The 19,876-nt window shown below is 42.3% G+C and overlaps 4 protein-coding genes across 10 annotated transcripts; all 4 read right to left on the bottom strand.

Moving 5' to 3' along the window:
• Positions 1–106: 106 nt before the first annotated feature.
• On the bottom strand, positions 107–4,424 carry LOC115783041 (lymphoid-restricted membrane protein). 5 transcript variants are annotated; one of them, XM_030733655.1, is made up of 12 exons: positions 4,237–4,424; positions 4,086–4,149; positions 3,925–3,997; positions 3,802–3,829; positions 3,373–3,513; positions 3,164–3,295; positions 1,445–1,616; positions 1,315–1,355; positions 1,161–1,208; positions 934–1,070; positions 445–552; positions 107–350 (listed from the first exon to the last, which is right to left on the bottom strand). In XM_030733655.1, the coding sequence occupies exons 1-12, from the start codon at positions 4,246–4,248 to the stop codon at positions 245–247; spliced, it is 1,062 nt and encodes a 353-aa protein (XP_030589515.1). In that variant the 5' UTR covers positions 4,249–4,424; the 3' UTR covers positions 107–244. The 5 variants fall into 5 exon arrangements, with proteins under 5 accessions (XP_030589515.1, XP_030589516.1, XP_030589514.1 ...); XM_030733656.1 differs by having other exon boundaries at positions 1,161–1,211; positions 4,086–4,145; XM_030733654.1 differs by having other exon boundaries at positions 1,161–1,211; positions 4,237–4,423.
• Positions 4,425–5,772: 1,348 nt separating this feature from the next.
• On the bottom strand, positions 5,773–7,705 carry rpl10a (ribosomal protein L10a). The gene is made up of 6 exons (XM_030733378.1): positions 7,651–7,705; positions 7,137–7,208; positions 6,965–7,045; positions 6,329–6,477; positions 6,065–6,237; positions 5,773–5,986 (listed from the first exon to the last, which is right to left on the bottom strand). Exons 1-6 carry the CDS (start codon positions 7,653–7,655, stop codon positions 5,816–5,818), a joined length of 651 nt encoding a protein of 216 aa, XP_030589238.1. The 5' UTR covers positions 7,656–7,705; the 3' UTR covers positions 5,773–5,815.
• A 1,376-nt stretch (positions 7,706–9,081) lies between these two features.
• fance (FA complementation group E) lies at positions 9,082–15,493 on the bottom strand. The gene is given in 11 exon segments (XM_030734016.1): positions 9,082–9,744; positions 9,840–9,965; positions 10,059–10,125; positions 10,268–10,343; positions 11,506–11,629; positions 11,706–11,849; positions 12,677–12,733; positions 12,814–12,858; positions 12,987–13,542; positions 15,172–15,428; positions 15,431–15,493. Coding segments are annotated over 11 exon segments (1,620 nt in total). The 3' UTR covers positions 9,082–9,639.
• A 539-nt stretch (positions 15,494–16,032) lies between these two features.
• mkrn4 (makorin, ring finger protein, 4) lies at positions 16,033–19,823 on the bottom strand. 3 transcript variants are annotated; one of them, XM_030734506.1, is made up of 8 exons: positions 19,687–19,823; positions 18,607–18,735; positions 18,244–18,491; positions 18,109–18,176; positions 17,758–18,002; positions 17,540–17,647; positions 16,910–17,027; positions 16,033–16,823 (listed from the first exon to the last, which is right to left on the bottom strand). In XM_030734506.1, exons 1-7 carry the CDS (start codon positions 19,716–19,718, stop codon positions 16,913–16,915), a joined length of 945 nt encoding a protein of 314 aa, XP_030590366.1. In that variant the 5' UTR covers positions 19,719–19,823; the 3' UTR covers positions 16,033–16,823; positions 16,910–16,912. The 3 variants fall into 3 exon arrangements, with proteins under 3 accessions (XP_030590366.1, XP_030590364.1, XP_030590365.1); XM_030734504.1 differs by having other exon boundaries at positions 16,928–17,027; XM_030734505.1 differs by lacking the exon at positions 19,687–19,823 and adding an exon at positions 19,448–19,510 and having other exon boundaries at positions 16,928–17,027.
• Between the last annotated feature and the right edge of the window lie 53 nt (positions 19,824–19,876).

The following is a 19,876-nucleotide window of genomic DNA, read 5'->3' as shown; positions in this document are numbered from 1 at the left end:
TGATTGTATCAGTTTTGATATGTTTTGTATATTTATAATAAAAATAATACCAAAATATATGTCTGTTAAATTCCCTGCGACAAACACAATGAATGACCAAAAAGCAGCGCATCAAAATTACTTTATATTCATTCACAAAGAGCCTTCCATTGTTGACACACTAACATCATTCACAGAACAGTGAAGGAATTCACGTAAAGTACTGATGATCACATATACATCCATTATGTGCTCCATCATGAAGCTACCACAAGAAATAACTCAGTGCTATAGCACAGAAAATCACAAATGTGCACAGGAGCACCAGCCGGCAGCGCTGCAGCCAGTGAGCCTGAGGAGGTTGCCTCCACCTGAAGACGGCAGTCGGTCAGTGTTTATCCAGGAAAAGTTATCATAATTATTATACTTAAAAACAAAACAAAGCATGGCACTGTGTTCACTTACCTGTCCATCGAGATCTGCCTGTACATATTTGTCATCTTTTTGTCCTTTCCTTTGTTCGATAACACTGCTTTGCCTTTATGTCTCTGCAGTAAAGCATCCAGAGGGGAGCTGCGATAAAAGCACATTCCTTCATTCCAGTGTATTGAAGCCTGCAATGTTTTTTGTTTAATTTTACCACTTCAGACGATTTTACCTCAGGTCACTAAAACTAACTAGTGTTAAAAAGACAAGCTGATTAAATGCTGTGTTATTGCACCATGTAAATATAATAATAAATGAAATAAGGCTTGTTTCTACGAACCGCCTCAGGGCAGTTGTTGTGCATATAACTTCACAGTTTGTGCAACTGCCACAGGGCTGGTGGAGCTTGGCATAGTCAGTAATCTAGCGTTAACACAACAAATTCACTAGGGGAATTTGTTGCTACCTGCATGATAAACATTACCATGCAGGTAGGATACAAACATATACCTGGTCACTCTGGCTCACCTGTCTTCCACTGAGCAGCTGTTGTCCTTGGTCGTGAAAGAGCAGCTTGACTCTGAGTTCGTGGAGGGAGATGGGCCAGAAGGGTCAGGCTTCCTACTGGAAGAGAGACGCTTTCTGGAGTTTTGCTTTTTCCTCTCCTGGGGAGACAAAGAAGAGACTTTCTATGGTGTGTGTCGGATAAGGTGTGAAGAAAGCAGGAAAGTTGACTGAGGAAGCCCCCCCCTTACCTGAGTTTGGCTGGAAATTACTGATACACAGACCCTTCTACCCACAGGCTTCTTGTTAGAAAAACACACACACACAAATAAAAGGCAGATTGAAGTAACAAAAAGATTGGTTCGATTAATATAAGATGCTACAACCATCCAAATATGTGCATACCTGCTGCACATCTTTACTTGTGTTTTCACTTTCCTCTGGCTCTGCAACAACAGATCCACTGATCACTCAAAGTTTGCACGTGACCACAGAACAAGGCAAATAACAAGAAACAGAATAAGGTTTCAGAAACCTGTGGAGGCTTTGGGATCTGTCGTGTTTCTGCAGGGGTTCTGATGCTGTTGCTGCTGCTGCTGCATCCTCCCCCTGGCTTCTTCAAGCTCTGTAAGATTTCTGTCATATCGCCTCTTCAAGCGCTCCACGTGAGCCACCATGAGCTCCACTGCCCGACTCACTCGAGCCTCCTGTCGAAAGCAGAACATAAAATGTCACAGAGATGACAGCATCATTCACAATGAGGCAAAAGACATGGGTTTGAACATGTACATGCTATGTGCTGTAGCTCGGTAATTTAGATGCCACAGTGGCTCCGTGGTCTAATGGGTAACACGTTTGTGAAAGATCCCCAGTTAGAGACCAGGTGGGGACACAAATCCAGTCAGCCTGCCCCTTGTGGTGGTCCCAAGCTTGGATCAATGGGAGGCATAAAAATCTGTGTCAAATCAAACCGTGGATCAAGTCACTGTGGCGACCCTTTGGGAAATAAAGGAGCAGCCAAAAGTACCCGGTGTCATGGTCCTGGGCCGTCTGCTCAGTGTTTTTTGTTTAGTTCTGTTTTCACTAAGTTTTATTATTTTCTAGTTTGTTTTGGTTTTCATTGTTCATCTTAGTTCTGGCTTTGTTATCATTTGTGATTTTCTAGTTTCCTTTGTCCCTGTCTCCCCTGCGTCTGTGTTCTTGTGTCTTTTGTCTTGACCCTGACCTCCTGTGTTTTCATACTGAGTTTTATTCCCAGTGTTGTGACTAGTCTGTGTTGCTGTCCCATGTCTGTCTCTCTTTGTCTGTTTCCCTGTGCCGTGGTCCCCGTTTAGTTTTCTGTGTGCCAGTCAAGTCCTCATGTACCTTGTTTAGTCACTTGCTGTTTTATTTTGACAGTCTTGTGTTCCCTGTGCTTTGTGTTTAGTTTTGCTTTCCCTGTTATTAGTTTCATTTGTTTCACCTGCTGTGCCCTGCTGTTTCCTCTTGCCCTGATTACCTGATGTATATTTAAGCCCTCAGTTTTGTTCTGTTCATTATCGCGTTGTTGTCTATGTATCTGCTGTGTATTTTTCTGTCCCTTTTGGCCCTTAGTTTTAGTGTTGGCTCTAGCCCAGCTTTTTTGTTTGTTTGTTTGTTTGTTTGGTCATCATTTCTATAAAACACAGTAAGTTCATTTTCACCATTTCCAAGTCCTGCATTTGGGGTCCGCCTTTTCCTGCCTGCCACAGCAATCATGACACCCGGTACCCATCAGTGCTACAATACTGTGACTCAGAAATGGAAATCATCTGAATGAGGCCACCGATTTCTTTATAAACTGTGTATAAATACCAACATGTCACACTTTGTTTAAATAATGTGTCAGTATTTAAAATGTCTGTCCTGTTAGGTAATAATTCACTGCAGACAGATTATTCAATTAAGCAATAATAAAGTCACAAATAACACCTTTCCATGAGGTTCATTAATTATATAATATGGACTTTTCACCTGAGTTACATGAAGCAATTTAATGTATTTTATTAGAATGACATCTAACATCTCTCGTGCCTTTTCCTTTTACTCAAACAACAAATCAAATTCATTTTTTTAGTTCTTGTTTTGAGGTATTTTTTATTTTTTGTTCATTAAAATGTATAATATTTTGCAAGCATTCACTCACATAGAGATCGTTACTTTCTTCTGTTATAGAGGGGAGAAAAAACTGATTCCAACCGACAGCGAGTGCAGGGACAGAGGAGCCTCAGTGTACCTGATGCACAGCACCGAGCACCTCCGCTGTGTTAGAGATCCGTTCCACGGTCCCTCCGAGGATGTCCAGGGACAGCTCCAGCTTCTGTAGGATCTTGCTGCGCTTGCTGTCCAGACACAGGCCCTTCAGTATCTGAAATCACACAGGATCAACACCCAGCCTATTGGGGTCATAAAGACTTACTTCAGATCATTTGTCACATACAGTACCTCCAGGGTCTCCCTGCCTCTGCTCAGCTCTAGCTGGACGTTCTCCTCAGCCAGGTTACGGGCGTGCTCCTCCGCCTGCAGTCTCTGCTTCAGGGTGTACTGATCACAGCGGAAAGACAGGGCGATCTGAGAGAAGGCCATCTGGAGGAGGAAGAAACAAAAATAGAATGACTTAATTCAAGTTTTCAGTGCACCACGGCGCTTCAGAGGCTTATGTTTCTGTCTGGTGTTAAGATTCGAGGCCCTGAATAGAAATAAGGTTTAATGCAGCTGTAATTGTTATGAAATAAGGAAATCTTGAATTTAATGTGACAGCTTAGACAGTGATCAAATAATCCACATACTGTATGTAATTTGTCAAGTGCAGGCACATGAAAAACCAAAGATCAAAATCTGCTGAATGAATTTAATGAAGTGTAGACTACTTACCTCTAAGTCATTCTCTGACATCTCTACACTGTTAGAAAACAAAAAGACTGACAGTTTAATATCAGCTGAAGTGAAATCTGGTAAATATCATTTGGTTCAGTGTGTGACAGTGAAATGTGTCACCTGTTGAGGCCCACACGCTCTATGATGGGAAGCTCGCTCCAGCTTGTGGTTAGCGGCTCCTCTTGGCTGGTTTCTGTTAAAAAGTTGGAACTGATTTAGAAGCATGACACCAATTTTGGATCTTTTTATGAACTTGTTAAAAAAATTCTTCGGCTGTTGACCTTCCTCGCTGTCGTCACTGTTTGGCATGTTGGGCAGGCTGCAACTGCTTATTTCTGTCCCTGGCTGAAAACATTGGAGAAGCATTACCTCTGAAGTGTTGCATTTAAATAAATGGTTTAAGGAACAGGTAGGAGAGCTGGTTTGACTCACCTCGGTGCTCATTACTACGGCAGATGCTGTCTTCACCAGAGTTAATCCAAATGTCAGTGAAAGCCTAATTAAAGTATTCAGATTCACTTCACAGTCAACAGCAGACGAAAGCACAAATTCTCACAGGTGAGTGTTTGGCTCATTTGTCCCTCTGCCTTTCTGTCCCGAGAATAGATAATCCTATTAAGAGCTGGACAACCGACCCAAGAGGCTCATGGGAATCTGTGTTTTTAATCTGTAGCAAATTAATACTCATGTTGCACCAGTAAATGTCACAGCCCAGCTCAAAGACTGTGACAAGGAAAAGAAAAGAAGACAAGATGGTAACAAAAATTTAATTAAACAAATGATTTGCAAGAACATTTATTTATCAGCAAGTTAATATAGTGTAAAGTATGAGTGGCAATATATGTGGCAAGCAAAAGAAACTCAAAAACATGCTGTGGGCCGAGCTGGTCGGTCTGGGAGCCAGAGAGAAGGAGGGAGCTTTAATAGAGCAGCACACAGAGCCCAGGTGTAGCTCCTGCAGGACAAACACAGCACAAGAGAAACACCTGATGGCCTTTAGAGATGGTCATATGCGCTTATATAAAAAGAAAAAACACTTGAGCTACCATGTTAACGCGCTCTCATTCAAGAGTCTGTGTGAAAGTCTACGGTTTCATTTGGGTTTGCAATGTGTTGCTGGACAGATCACAGCATATCACCCTCACCACATCAACTGGGGTGGCTGTGACTCAGGAGGTAGAGCAAGCTGTCTACTAATCAGTCAGTTGGTGATTCAATTCCTGACTCAAGATACTGAACCCCAGGTTGCCCCTGGGTGTAAAAGTGAATGAAGCCCATAGCAGAAAGTGATTTCTATGCTTTCATAGAGCTGAAAAGCTCCTATGTACATCCATTTCCTTCCATCCTATTTTAAACTTTCAGTGACCCCTGGTGCCCTGAGGATGAGGTGCTGTCATCTCAAAGATCAGTCCCAAAAGGACGTTTAAACAGGGTAAACCATGCTAGTAAACTTTCCCCTACTTGGATAAAGGTCTATGGGGTAAGAATCACCAATGTGATCAAATTTTCCTTCAACTGCTCACACATGTGCAGTGGAATGGCAGACTTTACACATTAAATGAGTACAGTCCACTAATCAATTTAGTGTCTTTAAGCCTTGATAACTTTTTTGATTCCATCCACACATGAAGCTTTGACCCTCTTCCTGGGATTTCTGCCATTAATATCTTACATTCACATTTTAAGGACAGAGGAGGTTCATGTTGTACAGACTACAGCAAACGAAGTTATGCAACTACTTTTTCACGATACGAATACCTTTATTAGTCCCACAATGGGGAAATTACAGTTAACAAGCTCCTACACAGACTTTTAATAAGTGATTATTATGAAACTGTCACCAAGCTATCAATTTGTGATTTGAACCCCAATAATACACTGAAAGTAAAATTAACCCTTTTAATGAACAATGAACACCTTTAAAATTATAAAGTGGACCTGATAAGAAATAAAAACTACTCAGTCAACTTTGGAGGTTCTCCACTTTTATTAATAGAAAAGCTGTGTTTATTTAGTAGAGACGCTGGGGTTTGCCCATGGTGCTCTTGATGTAGAGGGCACGCACGTTCTGCCAGTTCTTCTTCAGCAGCGATACCAGGAAGTTGACAGCGAGGTGAATGTTGTACACGAGCTCATCTTCTGTCATCTTCACGTGTCCTACAGCCACAGCCAGACAGAGCACCTACAACAAGAAACAAGGTTACTCCACACTGATAAACTATTTTATTTTAAGTGTTATCCAGGGAGTAGCAGAACACACCTTCTTCATCTGGAATTTGATTGTGGATTTGACCTCATCCACCTTTGTGTTCAGGTTCTCGTTGTGGGTGAGCAGTGAGGGGAACTTGCCGGCCTTGTTCAGTCCAGGGCCCAGAATACGAGGGATCTGCTTGATCAGAGACTCAGAGGCCAGGAAGGCATCGTACTTCTTGGCTGGAAGAGGAGAAAAGGAGTAACGTTAAGAAGCCTGTCAGGCTTTAATTGTCTGTGAAGTGTTTTGTAAGTAATTTTGTTGACACCGTACCAAGTTTCTTGACCAGCTTCTTGTTCTTGTTGAGTTTCTTGAGAGCCTCGATATCCATGTGTGGCATGTCGGCAGCTTTAGCCTCGTCACAGTGCTGCTGGTCTCCCAGGATGCACACAGAGAACTTTGGCCTTGGGAGAGTCTTCAGCCTGCACATCAACAAAACAATTAGTGACCACATTTCAACCCACAAAAAGAAGAGACATCATCAGCTCGTTCAATGTGTACAGATGGAATTCCTTTGTAATGAGGCCCTTAAAGACAGATCACCTCACTTTACTGTGTAGTAGAAAAATTCTTACCCATACCACCACAGTGGCCGGCGTCCAGCTGACCTCTTAGGTAATACAAAGCAAATTGGTCGGCCTGAGGACGTGAACTTAGCAGCTCAGCCACTCAAAGCCTCCCCTCATGTTTTAAGACCCAGGGTTGGGGTCCGCCTGCTTTGCCTTCCCCAGCTGAAAGCCGAGTCAGCTCAGTCAGACTACCCAGAGTACTTCTCCATGTCTGCTCCTGGCCTGTCTGGACTTTATGAGTTTTCATGTGCTATGTGCCCAATTAACAGGCTGCTGTGACACTCAGACAGGGCTGGAGGCGCACAGGGAAAAGGGTGGGTGAGACAGTAAAGGGTCGAACCTGACAGTGCCGGAGAAACGCTTGTCCTTCTGGGGATCATAGTTTTTCAGGCTGATCTGCAGCTCCACCGACTCCACAAACCTACAAAGGGATGACAGGTTACACACACGTCCTGTACTCTCAGTGTGAAGATTTAAGTCACAGGTTAACAGCGCTCCTCGGAGCTGCTTACTTCCTCGGCTTGGACACAGAGCCCTGCAGGACCTCCTTCACAGCTTCGTACAAGGTATCCCTGGAGACCTTACTGTAATGTAGATAAAGTTAGTAAACAAGTTAAAGTCACTGCAAACAACAGCACCATATAAAAATTAATAACAGAACTCAACTCGCTATAATGCAGCTACAGCACAGCTCTGAAAGTCACCGAGGAGCCACCAAAGTCGAGAAAAATTATGTTTCTGTTATTTGGAGGACTTAAACTAAACACCACAGAGGAGATGATGACTGTAAATATATTTTAAATGTGCGGATGGCGATGGATTACATCTGAGAAACTTAGCGCGCTGTCCCTACCGGCAGATGAACCGGTCCCATGCCGTACATTTAGCCTCAATTATTTACAAATACAATAAAATAAAATAAAACCCGCACAATATTATGACTCTGTGTATTTAAAACAATAACAATACCGACAAACGCGTCTGAAATTACTTTTTTGATCATTTATTGGGAAAATGCGGCCTCACCTCATCTTTGCAGCTCGTCCCTTTAGCCGTGCTACGCTGAAAAAGGAAGTGACGTAGGCAGTGACGCCTAATAAAGGCGAGGCGTGAAGTCATCAAAAAGCGCGAGTTACTTTTTTCTTTTTATAAAACATTCTTCTTTTTATGTAGGACGCTGTCATAGTTTTAAAAACATCTTCTGGAATATAATATATATAAAACGGTAGCATAAACTTGAATATTTTAGTCATTTTTTTCCATTTTCAGTTTTTGAAATGTTCTAACTTATACAATTATAAATTGAGCTCAAACTGTGATTTTTTTCCCCACCCTTAATGTTTCCAGAGGAATTAAGAGGGTAAGTAGCAGCCAGGTGCTCGATTAATTGATCATCAGCAAGTGAGAGCCAAGCAGTTTTGGCAATTTGCTGGTGTGGAGCATTCGGGTTGGTGTTAACACAATGCTACAATCCTCCCAGGAGTGGATGTCCTAGCAAATAAACCTCATGGCCAGACCATGCAGAGAAACTGCAGAAACACCCAAGAGCTACATCTGAGACTCCACAGGCCTCAGTTAGTTTATTAAATGTTAAAGTTCATGACAGCACAATTATAAAGAGACTGAACAGGTATGGCTTGTTTGGAAGGGCTGCCAAGAGAAAGTTTCTTCTGGCAGCATGGTGTAGGTTTGCAAACAAGAAACCTACAATCCACAAGACTTCTGGAACATCCTTCAGACAGATGAGACCAAAGTGAAGATGTTTGGCCGTAATGCACAGCGCCCCATCTGGTGAAAATCAAACAGCATATCAGCACTAACACCTCATACCAGCAAAGTGGTGGAGGGGTGATGGTTTGAGCTTGTTATGCAGCCACTGAACCTGGGCACCTTAAAGTCACTGAGTTGACCAGGATTTCCTCTGTATAGCAAAGTATTCTAGTGTCAAATGTAAGGCCATATGACAGATAAAGCTGGACTGAACTTGAGTCATGCAACAGGACAATGATCCCAACTACAGCAGCAAATCTACAACAGAATGGCTGAAAAAAACATGATCAAGGTGCTGCAATGACCCAAGCTACTGAACCATAGGGTGTATTTAGATTTTCACAACACTCCTTAGAGTCCAACATTTTTTAAAGACCATATACAAATATAAAAACTTTTTTGGTAAGTATGCCAAAATATTTTTGAAATTCAATGGGATCTTTTTAGTAGCTCTGTTTGGAAGAATGAATTTTTAATAACATGTTTATTATAATAAACTATAAACATGACATGCAAAAAAGACAGATAAAATGAAACAAAACTGTACATTAACTAGTTAATTAATAACATGTAATAAAACCATGCAATTAAAAAGAATATTATTTTGTAGTGTTGCAGCATTGTTGCCTCACAGCTAGAAGGTCTGGGTTCGAATCCACCATGGGCCTTCTCTGTGTGGAGTTTGCATCAGTGGCGGTACCAAGGGGGGGCTAAGCATTTTACTGAGGGTGCTATGAAGGATCATTTGTTGTTTCAGGGGGAGCTACAGAGGTTTCTCCAGGTACTCCAGTTTCCTCCCAAAGACACGACAGCTTTAGCTGGCGTATGGCCTCACATTTGCCCAAAGACATAATTGGTGATTCTAAATTGCCCATATGTGTGAATGGTTGTCGGTTTCTTTGTGTTAGCCCTGCGACAGGCTGGCAACCTGTACAGGGTGTACCCTGCCTTTTGCCCTATGACAGCTGGGACAGGCTCCACTTTGTACAGATTGCCCAAAAGAACAGATAAAAATCTGCAGGATTAAAGAGGAAATTACAATAAGTATCAAACTTGTGCTAATATTACATTCACTTAGCTGCATGAGTGCACCATGGTCAGGAATGCAAGGGTTAGCATGTAGGAAGAGTTATTGTAAGACCTGGGAAGATTAATGAGAGAATATCAGCCACTGTTGGGCTAAGGTACTTTATTTTCAGTGTAACTTATTTAGCATTGTTGACAGGAGTTGGGTCAGAACAAACATCAGGTGTCTGTGATTCGCTTCAAAGCAGCTTGTAGGGACTTCTTCAGGAAGGTCTCGTTTAACATCAGGCAGCTGGACAAGGACTGTTTGTGTGCAGCAGTCACCTGAAAAACAATAATTTATGTGCAGAAGCTTTACATACATTATTTCATCCACTGTCCAGACAGATATTATCTGTGGGAAGAATCTACATACTTACATGAGTGTTGTATTTGGTGAGTACTGTTAGCATCATTTTTGCAAACTTTACAGACTTTGTGAAGTGAGGAGCCTGGTCGACCAGATGTTCAGTGAACTGTGTGAAAACTTCTTCATTCAGGACAGGCTGGGGGCAAAACAAAACAGTCATCTCAATAACCGTGAGTATTATGACTGACTGATCTTGCAACTGTTTCCCATAAATAAACATCTGGATTACCTGTGAGTCTAACAAGCTGTGGATAATGGAGAGCACTGCCTCGCTCCATGCAATCTTTATTGTCATTCTTTTAAAAAAAAAAAGCAAACAAAACATCAGGTAAAAAACAGGAGCATTAGTCATTTACTAATAACCACATGGCCATTACTATGTGGAGCTTCTTTCTCACAGCAGTTACAAGTGAATGCAGAATGTAAATGTATACTTACTGAACCACCAGCAGTCTGTAGTGGGAATCTAGGCAGCTTTCTATCAGTCTGCTCAGCAGCTCAGCCTGTGGAGGCCCTGAAAACAAAGTTCAAAAGGAACCAATTCATGCTGGGAGCAAAGCCTGGGTAAAAAGGACCTGTAACACATCAAAGCATCTGTCCTGCTAATGTGTACTTAAACCAGGACTCTGAATCCATGCCCGCAGCTCTGTAACTGACCCTCTCTGGTCTCCCTGAGACAAACTGTGCACAGTGAACTCACCAGCCACACCATGAAGTACACCTGCTCAGCTGCTTGTTAACATACATCATCAATCAGCCAATTACATGGCAGCAACTCAATGCAATTATGCATGTAGACATGGTCAAGACAACCTGGTGAAATTCAAATCGAGCATCAGAATGGAGAAGGAAAGGTGATTTAACTGACTTTGAAAGTGGCATGATTGTTTGTGCCACCTGAGTTGATCTCATTGTTTCAGAAACTGCTGAGCTAGTGAAATGTTCCTGCATAGCCATCTCTAGGGTTTATGGAGAACGGTCCAAAAAAGAGAAAATATTCAGTGAGTGGCAGGTGTGTGAGTGAAAATGCCTTGTTGATGCCAGAGGACAGAGGAGAACAGACAGACTGCTTTGAGCTGATCGGAAAGCAACAGTAACAACCAAGGTATGCAGAAGAGCATCTCTGAATGCACAGCACGTCGAACCTTGAAGCAGATGGGCTACAGCAGCAGAGGACCACACCAGGTGTCACTCCTGTTAATAAGAACAGGAAATTGAAGCTACAATTTGCATGTGCTCACTAAAATTGGACAGCAGAAGATTGTAAAAACATTGACGAATCTTGATTTTTGCTGCAACATTCAGATAATAGGGTCAGAATTTGGTATAAACAATATGAAAGCATGGATCCATCCTGCCTTGTATCAGCTGGTGATAGTGATACGTGGTTCCGGCTAGCAATGATGGCATGCCATTCTCTGCGGAGAACCTGCTCAACATGCTGAACGACATATCTGTTTTCATGGCGAGGATCAGACATGCCAGAGACGGTCACAGAGGAAGATGAGTGCAGGATAAATTTACCACTTTTGCACATGTCATGCTGCTCCCTCTAAGTGCTTGTAAACATCAAATCGTATTAAATCACATACCATGACCAATATCAGAAACCAAAATGAAGGATATTAAATAGTTTCTGTAGTCAGTTTCAGCATCACCTTTTCCCTTTATCTCACCTATGTTCTTCTCCTCCAGTACTGGTCCGATTAGAGCGTGGCACACTGGTCTGGGATAGCGGCTACATAGTGATGTCACCGCGGTAACCAGACACCTGGAGGCCGGCTCTGACAGGGACAGCACCTGGTATGAGAAAAAAAACATATCAGGATCAACCACAGCAACACATGTTGCTTCTTTTTCATGTTTAGTGCTATACCTTCTCCAGCAGCAGGCCCTTAATGAGTGTTGCTGCAGTGCTGTAGCTGAGGTCAGGAGAGAGAACCAAAACACTGCTGCACAGTTTAGGCAGCGTCTGGTCAGGTAAGCCCGCGAAATTCAGCATGCTGCATAACACCTCCACCTAAATAGGACAGTTAAGCACATGAGGTCATGTTCTCTGGGTCTGCAAAGGGAGGCCGGTGCTGGACTGCCCTAAACAGGCGACAACTCTTCTTGCACCCAGTAGAACAGAGATTGATGAGAAAATGACACTGCTGCTTACTTGATTTATGATTTATGTAAACGCTTTACTAAAGAGTTTATGGTCTCAATTGCTAGTCTCGGTGGTGCATTAAATTATTTTCATAATTTCATTTAGTAAATGAAGACCTTGTTGAGAGGAGTGTATGTTTTAGGCACACCATCAAGTGAAGCCAACGCACAAGTGCCTTAAACCAGCATTTTTTTTTAAATAAACAGTAGGGGGCAACTATTCTGGTAGCAAAAAGACTTCTGGTTACATAGAAATCTACGTAAAAACAGCTCCTTTGCTCTGTGATATCAGTAAAAACTTTCCTGATCAGTTTACTGGCTTAATCACCAGTTTCAGGTCATATTTAATAAAGCATTCATTTTATTTTGTAAATTTTGGTCTATTCTAAAATAGGAGCATGACTAGTGACTTGTCAACTGTAAGTCGTTCTGTCGCAGTGTTTGCGTCCATGATTTCTTAGTCAGATCCACCCTTCAACCCTGCTCGTCATATTCAGTTTCAAAAGACAAGATGGTGATGGCCAAAACACACTCTGGCTTCATTACAAGATAATAAAACAGCTCTGAAATACCTACTACTTGATGTGGGAGTAGGTATGAAATATGTGCATAATATTTTGCTTTCACATATGCCAAATTGGGATAAATTAACAGCTTTTTAATATTGTGAAATTCAGCACATAGAAAAGGACATACCTGGTTTGGGTCACAGCTGTTCAGCACTTTGAACACATCTGTGGAGCTCTGGTCCCACTGAAACAGACAAAAATAGTGACAGTAATACTAACTGTCTGCGCTGCGTGAGCTAGAAGAACAACAACACATCTCCTTACCTCTGTCTGACTTTCCAACAGTTCTTTTATCTGAAGAACACAGACCTAAATAAATATAAAAAATAGTAACTCTGGTCATCATTTTGCAGCTTCTGCTCCTTTAAGGAAAAAAAAAGGCAGAAAGATTTCAGTGTGGACAGGGTAAGCACACCCTTCCTCACAGTGTCTTTTACCTTTATATGTTGTGGGAGGGCATCGCACGAACTGTTTTGAGTTTCTGCTGCAGTATCACTTACTGACACTCCTTCCATCTCCTTTTTGGCTCCCTGTTCTTCTGCGGTCACACACTCATTATCATCCATCTTTGTCCGTTTACTCTGCGGTCCCATTTCTTCACCGTCTGACGCCATGTGGACAAAACTGCCCTTCCTTTTCCTCTGTGTCCCCACCTCAAATAAATCAGACGCACTCTGGGATTCAGATTCTGCTGTTTGACCGCTGAAGCACTCAGACCATCCTCCTGTCTCAGAAGACCCGATCAAATGCTGAGAGAGCGCCTTTAGTCTCTGGCTGCACGCTGTTGTGTACAGAGGCTGCTCATGGTGGGTCCCCAGGTTTCTTTCAAGTTGTCTACACAGAGCATTGACCCAGGGATTTGGACGAGAGTCTTGGTCGAGACACTTGATCAGATGGAGGACAGCCGTCCGAGGAAGACCAGAGTGTACCAGGTGGATGAACGACAGCAGGTTTTGTTTAAATAAAGATGGAAACAGGCAGACTAGTGGTTTCCTAGAAGAGGTAAGGAAAATACAATGAGAGATTTCATTTAATAACATTTTTGTCGTCATTTCTTTTTCTGGGCATTTTTTTTTTTTGGATGATGTCATTTTCAAAAAAATATTTAAAAAAATACCCAAATATTAAAGAAGTATACTTTTTTGAACAAAGTATTCATAAACACCTTTTTAAAACTGCACATTATGTTCTCAAAGTTAAACTTTGTCAATATGTGTTTTATCCAATAAGATAAAGTTATCTCACTTCAGTGACTTTTTTGCTGCAAAATGAGATTGTCAAACATACCAACAATGTCTCTAAAACCTGCAATAAATGTTGCCATAAGACGGAGTCACTCTGATATCAGTCTGTAACTGAATGCAGTCAAGTTCGATTGATTATTTCTTTGTTGTAACAATGCTTCTTGGCATAAATAAATCTAACACCATTGGAAAGCCTGTTTATTTCCTCTTAAATGGTGCCACATCTGTAAGGAAAATGCATTTGTGAGCTGTGCCCATGAAAAACTTGCCAAATCTTCTCTGCCAATGCCAAACAGCTTTTGACTCTTGTTTTAAGCTTCTGGTACCCCAGGTGCTGACAATCAAACTTATCATTGGAGGCAAGCTCAGTGCAAAAAAGATAAAGGTGAGATTCTGCAACCAGTGGCAATCCCATATCTCCACACTCGAGCCGAATTTTATCCTCCAAGATTACAACACTTGCCCCATAGAGCGAGATTTATCGGACTGCCTCCAGAATTTGGGAGTGGAGAGGATGGAGTGGCCTGCCTACAGTCCTGACCTCAACCCTATTGATTACTTGCGGGATCAGGAAGGACGTACTGTTCGTGTCAGAGTAACCAACACAACCACATTGGCTGACTTGCAATACATGCTGGTTGCTGGGATCCCATCACACAGCAGCGTGTGAGCAAGCTGGTCACCGGCAAGAGGTGGTGGTGCCAGCTGCTGTGGCTGTGCATGATTCTTTCACACGCTAATGAGGCCCCTGCTTGTTAAACGAATATATTGCCAATGTGTCTCGTTTCTTCAGATTCCAATCATCGACACCAAACAAGAGTCAATACGGGGTCCCTGTTCATGTATCAGTCAGCAGACGACATGTTTCTATTCTTGGAGGTACTGTTGTTACATGTTGTTCTGGTTATGTGTTGAAGAAATCCCTCGCCGACACAGTCTCAATGAATAACATAAGGTTTATTACAAAAAAAGACAATGTCAAACAGACGCTCGAGACATCTGGGTGACAGAAAGCCAATGATCTTCTGCACACCGAACAAAGAAACTTACAGCCTTATATAGGCTTTAACATCTGATAACATGTCACACCTAGACTGGTTTCTACCAGTTTTTGGTGGGACTCAAAGACCCCCAATAAATACCTTTCCTTTTTTGGTAAAGATAAGCAATGCAGATGAGTTCTCAAACTGAGAGGCCTCTTGCTGGAATTTTCCTACACCTTTAGGAGACAACATAAATGCAATTTCACATAGGCATTTCAGACACTACAGTACTTTTGTAGGTTATCCTAATGATGGGAGGATTTACAGGATTTGAGACTGATAACCTGCGCAGACCGGTCACAGTTTCTAGGGCAACTGAACTTCTATTGACTCACATAGTTAGAAGCTCCGTGTCAGCCTCTGAGCGGGTTATTTCGTCTCCGCACAGAGTTTCAATGAAGCCGAGCAGGGAGCTCTCCGGGTTAGCCCGCTGCTGCTTACGGAAGACTGCAAGCGCCCTCGAAGTTCCGGAGGTTCCGGACAGCAGAGACCGGAGCAGCAGCCTCGACTGCCCGTCGAATCGGCTCAGAAACCCATGAGGACCGTCACCAGGTCTGACCATCGACACCTGTGGATTCATAGCGAACACAGTGCGAACCGCCACTGGTGTTTACATTTCTTCTTCGTCATTGGTAACGAGTTAGGTGTACTCGACATCGCCACCAAGTGTTCAGGAGTGTCAAACTAATTCATTGGTCAAAAACAAACTTGATTTCTCCATTAATTATTCTGAAGGCATCCAAACTAGAAGATGAACATCCTGAGACATCAGCAGTGTCAGTCCCCCCCCCCCCACAAGGGACCATAACAAGGCTTGCTCTGAAACTTTAGATCAGGGCTCTTCAACTCCAGGCCTCGAGAGCCCCTGTCCTGCAGGTTTTAGATGTCTCCCTGCTTCAACACACCTGAGTCAAATATAGAAGTCATTAGCCGGACTCTGGAGAACTTGACTGCATACTGAGGTGGTAATTCAGCCATTTTATTCAGGTGTGTTGGATCAGGGACACATCTAAAACCTGCAGGACAGGGGCTCGAGGCCTGGAGTTGAAGAGCCCTGCTTTAGATGGTACAATGAAGAGCACAACATTTAAGTGAGACAGTGAATCAATGTTTTATTTTCTGTGTACAGGTACAATTTGTTTAAAAAAAAAAAAAAAAAAAAAAAAAAAAATATTGAAATAAAAACATTTCTCACCAAAACTAGTAAAGTTGTGTCATGACTATCACTTTGACGCAGGTATCAGCAGACATTAGCAGGAAATCGGTACAGTACACTTTTTTAAACCCTTGGGGCAATTAAAACTACCATCTACACAACACTTTAAAAATATCTAAATGGCACAAGCTACTAGGGTAAGGTCTACATTAGAGCGCTCACAAGTTGGAAGAGAAGTTGGCTAAATATTTAACACAATGGCCGTTGTAGCATTTAAAAAACAAAAAAAAAACAAAAAAAAAAACAAAAAAAAAACCCAACTATAAGGAAACATCTCCTAGACTTCTATTGAGTCAACCAACCATGAGTTCTGGAGAGCCATGTGCACATACTTAGTTTGAGACTGCAGCACTTGGCCCCACAGATTGGTTCTTGTGTTTTAAGAGTGCTGCAAGTCTGATTAATTTAAAAACCAAACACTTGGCACTCAGTAGTACATGGCTGATATCCCTGATCTTGATTCAAAGCTGCTCTAAGGTTGTTTCAGTAATGATTTCATAGATGCAGAAGGGGTTCAAAAACGCAGCCATGTATTCTCCAGAGGCCGATGATGGTTAAAGGCCCCGTTCAGTGGTTTTAAACACTGACCAGAAAAGAAATAAATAAAATAAAAAAAAGGAAAAGAAGGAGCGCTCAAGCTACATTTTTTCAGTAAGGTAAAAATGTAAATTCAAGGTCATCTTCACCATCCCCATGGAGGGTCATGGCTATGAAGAAACGAAGCAAATCCACTCCATCATCGTCATCCTCGTAGTCATCTTCTTCACACGGCTGTAAGGAGAAAGAGAGTGAGGGGAAAGTAAATATAACCTTACCGTATACACACTAACAGGGAAGACAATGTGAAGTACACTCACTGATCACCATGTAGTTACCAGAAAGGACGCTCCATGTGGCGTTTTGTCGTGTCGGTAAAGGCAGTCGGTCTTGAAGGGGCAGCATCTGTAGCGAGTGTAGTAGCCGCAGCATTTCTTACTGAATCAAACACAAGTGACAGCATGAGGGTTTTAACCACATGTTTACATGGGCCTGAGATTGCATGCAAGTTTGAAATCTACATCACCTGTTAAAGCATAAAACAATACTGCATCAAGGGAGAAAATTTGGATAGAAGAAAAAAAAAAAAAAAAAAAAACCCTGCTAAAGTTCTCTGTAAAACTTTGGGTTGGGGTATTTTTCTTTCAGGAAGCTGAATACTAATTATGGTAATATTTAAAGTAAAAAGGCTTTTAGCTACCAATTAGTTAAACCAGATATCAGCAGGTGTGTTGAATATAATCAACTGTAATTTGGGAACTGAAGAAAAGGCTGGACTATTGAAACCAGTGTGCAACACAACATACCCTGGAAGCACAAGTGATTTTCAAAACTGCAGAGTTTAAAAGACTAGAATAGACAAAACCTTTAAGTTGTCGGTCACATACTTAAAGCCTGTTCTGCAGTGCCTTTAAAAAAATAAATAAAATGAAACCAATAATACCAAGTACCTGAATTTCTCCTTGAACTCAGCAATCAGATCTTCCTTTGCTTGCCCCTCAACCCAGTATTTGTGTGGCACATAAAAGGCAGACCTAACACGACACTGTGGGCAGCGCCTGAGAAGGAGAGGCGAGGAAAAAAAAAAAAAAAAACAGCAGCATCACCTCAAGTTGTCTGGTTTCATCAGATCCTGCTGCTTCTAGTTTCAAATATTACTGAAACCCACTTTATCACATCCAGACTGAGGTCTTTGGTCTTCCTCCAGGTCATTATGCAGTGTAAACAGAAGGAATGATTGCAGTTTGGCAAGATGCCAAAAACCTGGCTTTTCAGATCCGTCTTTTCATATACTTTCTCCATGCAGATCCCACAGGTCACGTCTTTGCTCCTGAGGAAGGACTCGGTTTCCTCTTTTCCCTGTGAACCAGAGGCTGCAGCCCCATCCTCTGGGGTTTCAGGTGGAGAGATCTCCTGAACACAATAGTTTTCAATCAATAGTCTCTGGGTTCATCCAAGTTCCCCTGTTGAATGAGCATGCTTTAATAAAAAAAGTAGAGCAGGCAAATGACACGCAAACCTCATTTCTTCCATCGCAGGCACCTGCTTCAGCAACTTCTGAACTCCGAGCCAATTCTGACCCAGTTTCTGCAAAGAGTAAAATAAATTAATACCACCAACTAAAGACAGTTCCATTTGTGAAATCTTGCAGTACCTTCTGACTGCTCCTCCACAATATTTGCTGGCAGATGCCCAGTGTTACGTTGCGGATTCGACACATCGTCCAGCAACTCCGATCTGCTGCATTCCTGCCGGGATGTCACCTCAGCTTGCAAAAGAGCAGGTTCTGACCCTCTTCTGTCAGGTGGCATGTGAGCCACGCTGGAGGAGGAGACTGTTGGCACCGAAGCCCTTCTTCCTGCAACAGCTGTGTCAGCTTCAGGCTGAAGGACATGGAAAAACCTAGGAGAGAGGGGGGTAAAGAATAAAAATAAAATAAATAAATCCAAACTACCAGATCAGTATAAGAGGTGTATGTCTACCTCATTGTCTGGGGGAAAAGGTGAAAAATGCTTACCTGCAGCGCTCACCATACCAACATCCACCTTTTTGATAATACCGACATATTTGGGATGATGGTATGACTGGCCATTCATGAAGATAGTTGCATCTTGAACCAAATCTGCAAGAACCATTTATGAAACGCCTGTAACGAAGGAGGAAGAAGAAAAAAAAAAAAAAAAAAAAAAAAAAAGTATACATTACTGCCACTGAAAGACATTTCTCCTTTTAAGAAAGTAAAAAATTTCTGGTCTAGTCATTTCTCTCTGATCTGCTAGTATTTTACTTCCTTTTGTAGATGCAAACAAGAGACTCGTTTTCCACTAACAAAAAGACAGGAGGCCAAGATAGCGGTGGCAGAGTTGAAGATGGTCAGATTTTCACTGGTAGTGACCAGAATGGACAGCATTAGAAATGAGGGCATCAAGATGGGGCAGCTCAGGTTGAGCTTTGGAGACAAAGTTAGAGAGGCAAGGCTGAGATGGTTTGGACGTGTGCAGAGGAGGGGATAGTGGATGTATTGGACAGAAGAATGTTGAAGATGGAGCTGCCGGGTAAGAGGAAAGAGACCACAGAAAATTCATAGGCCGTGCTGGGAATAGGGTGAGATGAAGGCACATGGCCCGCAGTGGCCGTAGAGGGAACAGCGAAAGAAGACATTTAGCAATGAGGATTATTATCTTCCACTGAAGTGTGTCTGGATTAACTGAGATGGGCCAAAACTCAGGACAGACATTAATATCAAGTGTCTGCGTGCGGTCGGAAATAAGAGTTACCAACAGCCACTGACTCAAGTTAGCCTGGCCAAGTGTCGGCTAACATTTCAGCATTATATTTAGTCTCCTATTAACACACACCGACGAATTTCTTCATACAGCATCTCACGCTACGACTCTCTCCCTATGATGAAAAAAGAAAAGAAAAAACCAAAACAAAATATACTTCATGCGTTTTTAAAAGCAGTTTTCATGTAGCCAAAAGTCACTTTTTCGCTCTAACGTCCATATTCGAACACCACACAGCAGCATTTAAACTCATCAGGCGGTTTCTCCTCACTAATTTTCATTCACTCTGCGGGCTCTGAGCGGCCGCTTACCTACAAACGTTTCCACTACGAGCTGAGTCCATCCTCCGTGTATGTTTTTTTTTTTTTGAACGAGCCGCCGCTGCCAAGTCCCCTCTATCCACGTTATCTAAATAGTTGACAGCCGGTTCCTCTCACCAATTAACCTGTCAATAAACCAATAGAAACGTGACGCTGACGTAAGCACGTTACGCACTCCAAG

Source organism: Archocentrus centrarchus, chromosome 7, assembly GCF_007364275.1.
Source record: "Archocentrus centrarchus isolate MPI-CPG fArcCen1 chromosome 7, fArcCen1, whole genome shotgun sequence".
NCBI classification, from domain to species: domain Eukaryota; kingdom Metazoa; phylum Chordata; class Actinopteri; order Cichliformes; family Cichlidae; genus Archocentrus; species Archocentrus centrarchus.
The sequence above is the reverse complement of the archived record's forward strand: the minus strand, read 5'-3'. Positions and strand labels throughout refer to the sequence as shown.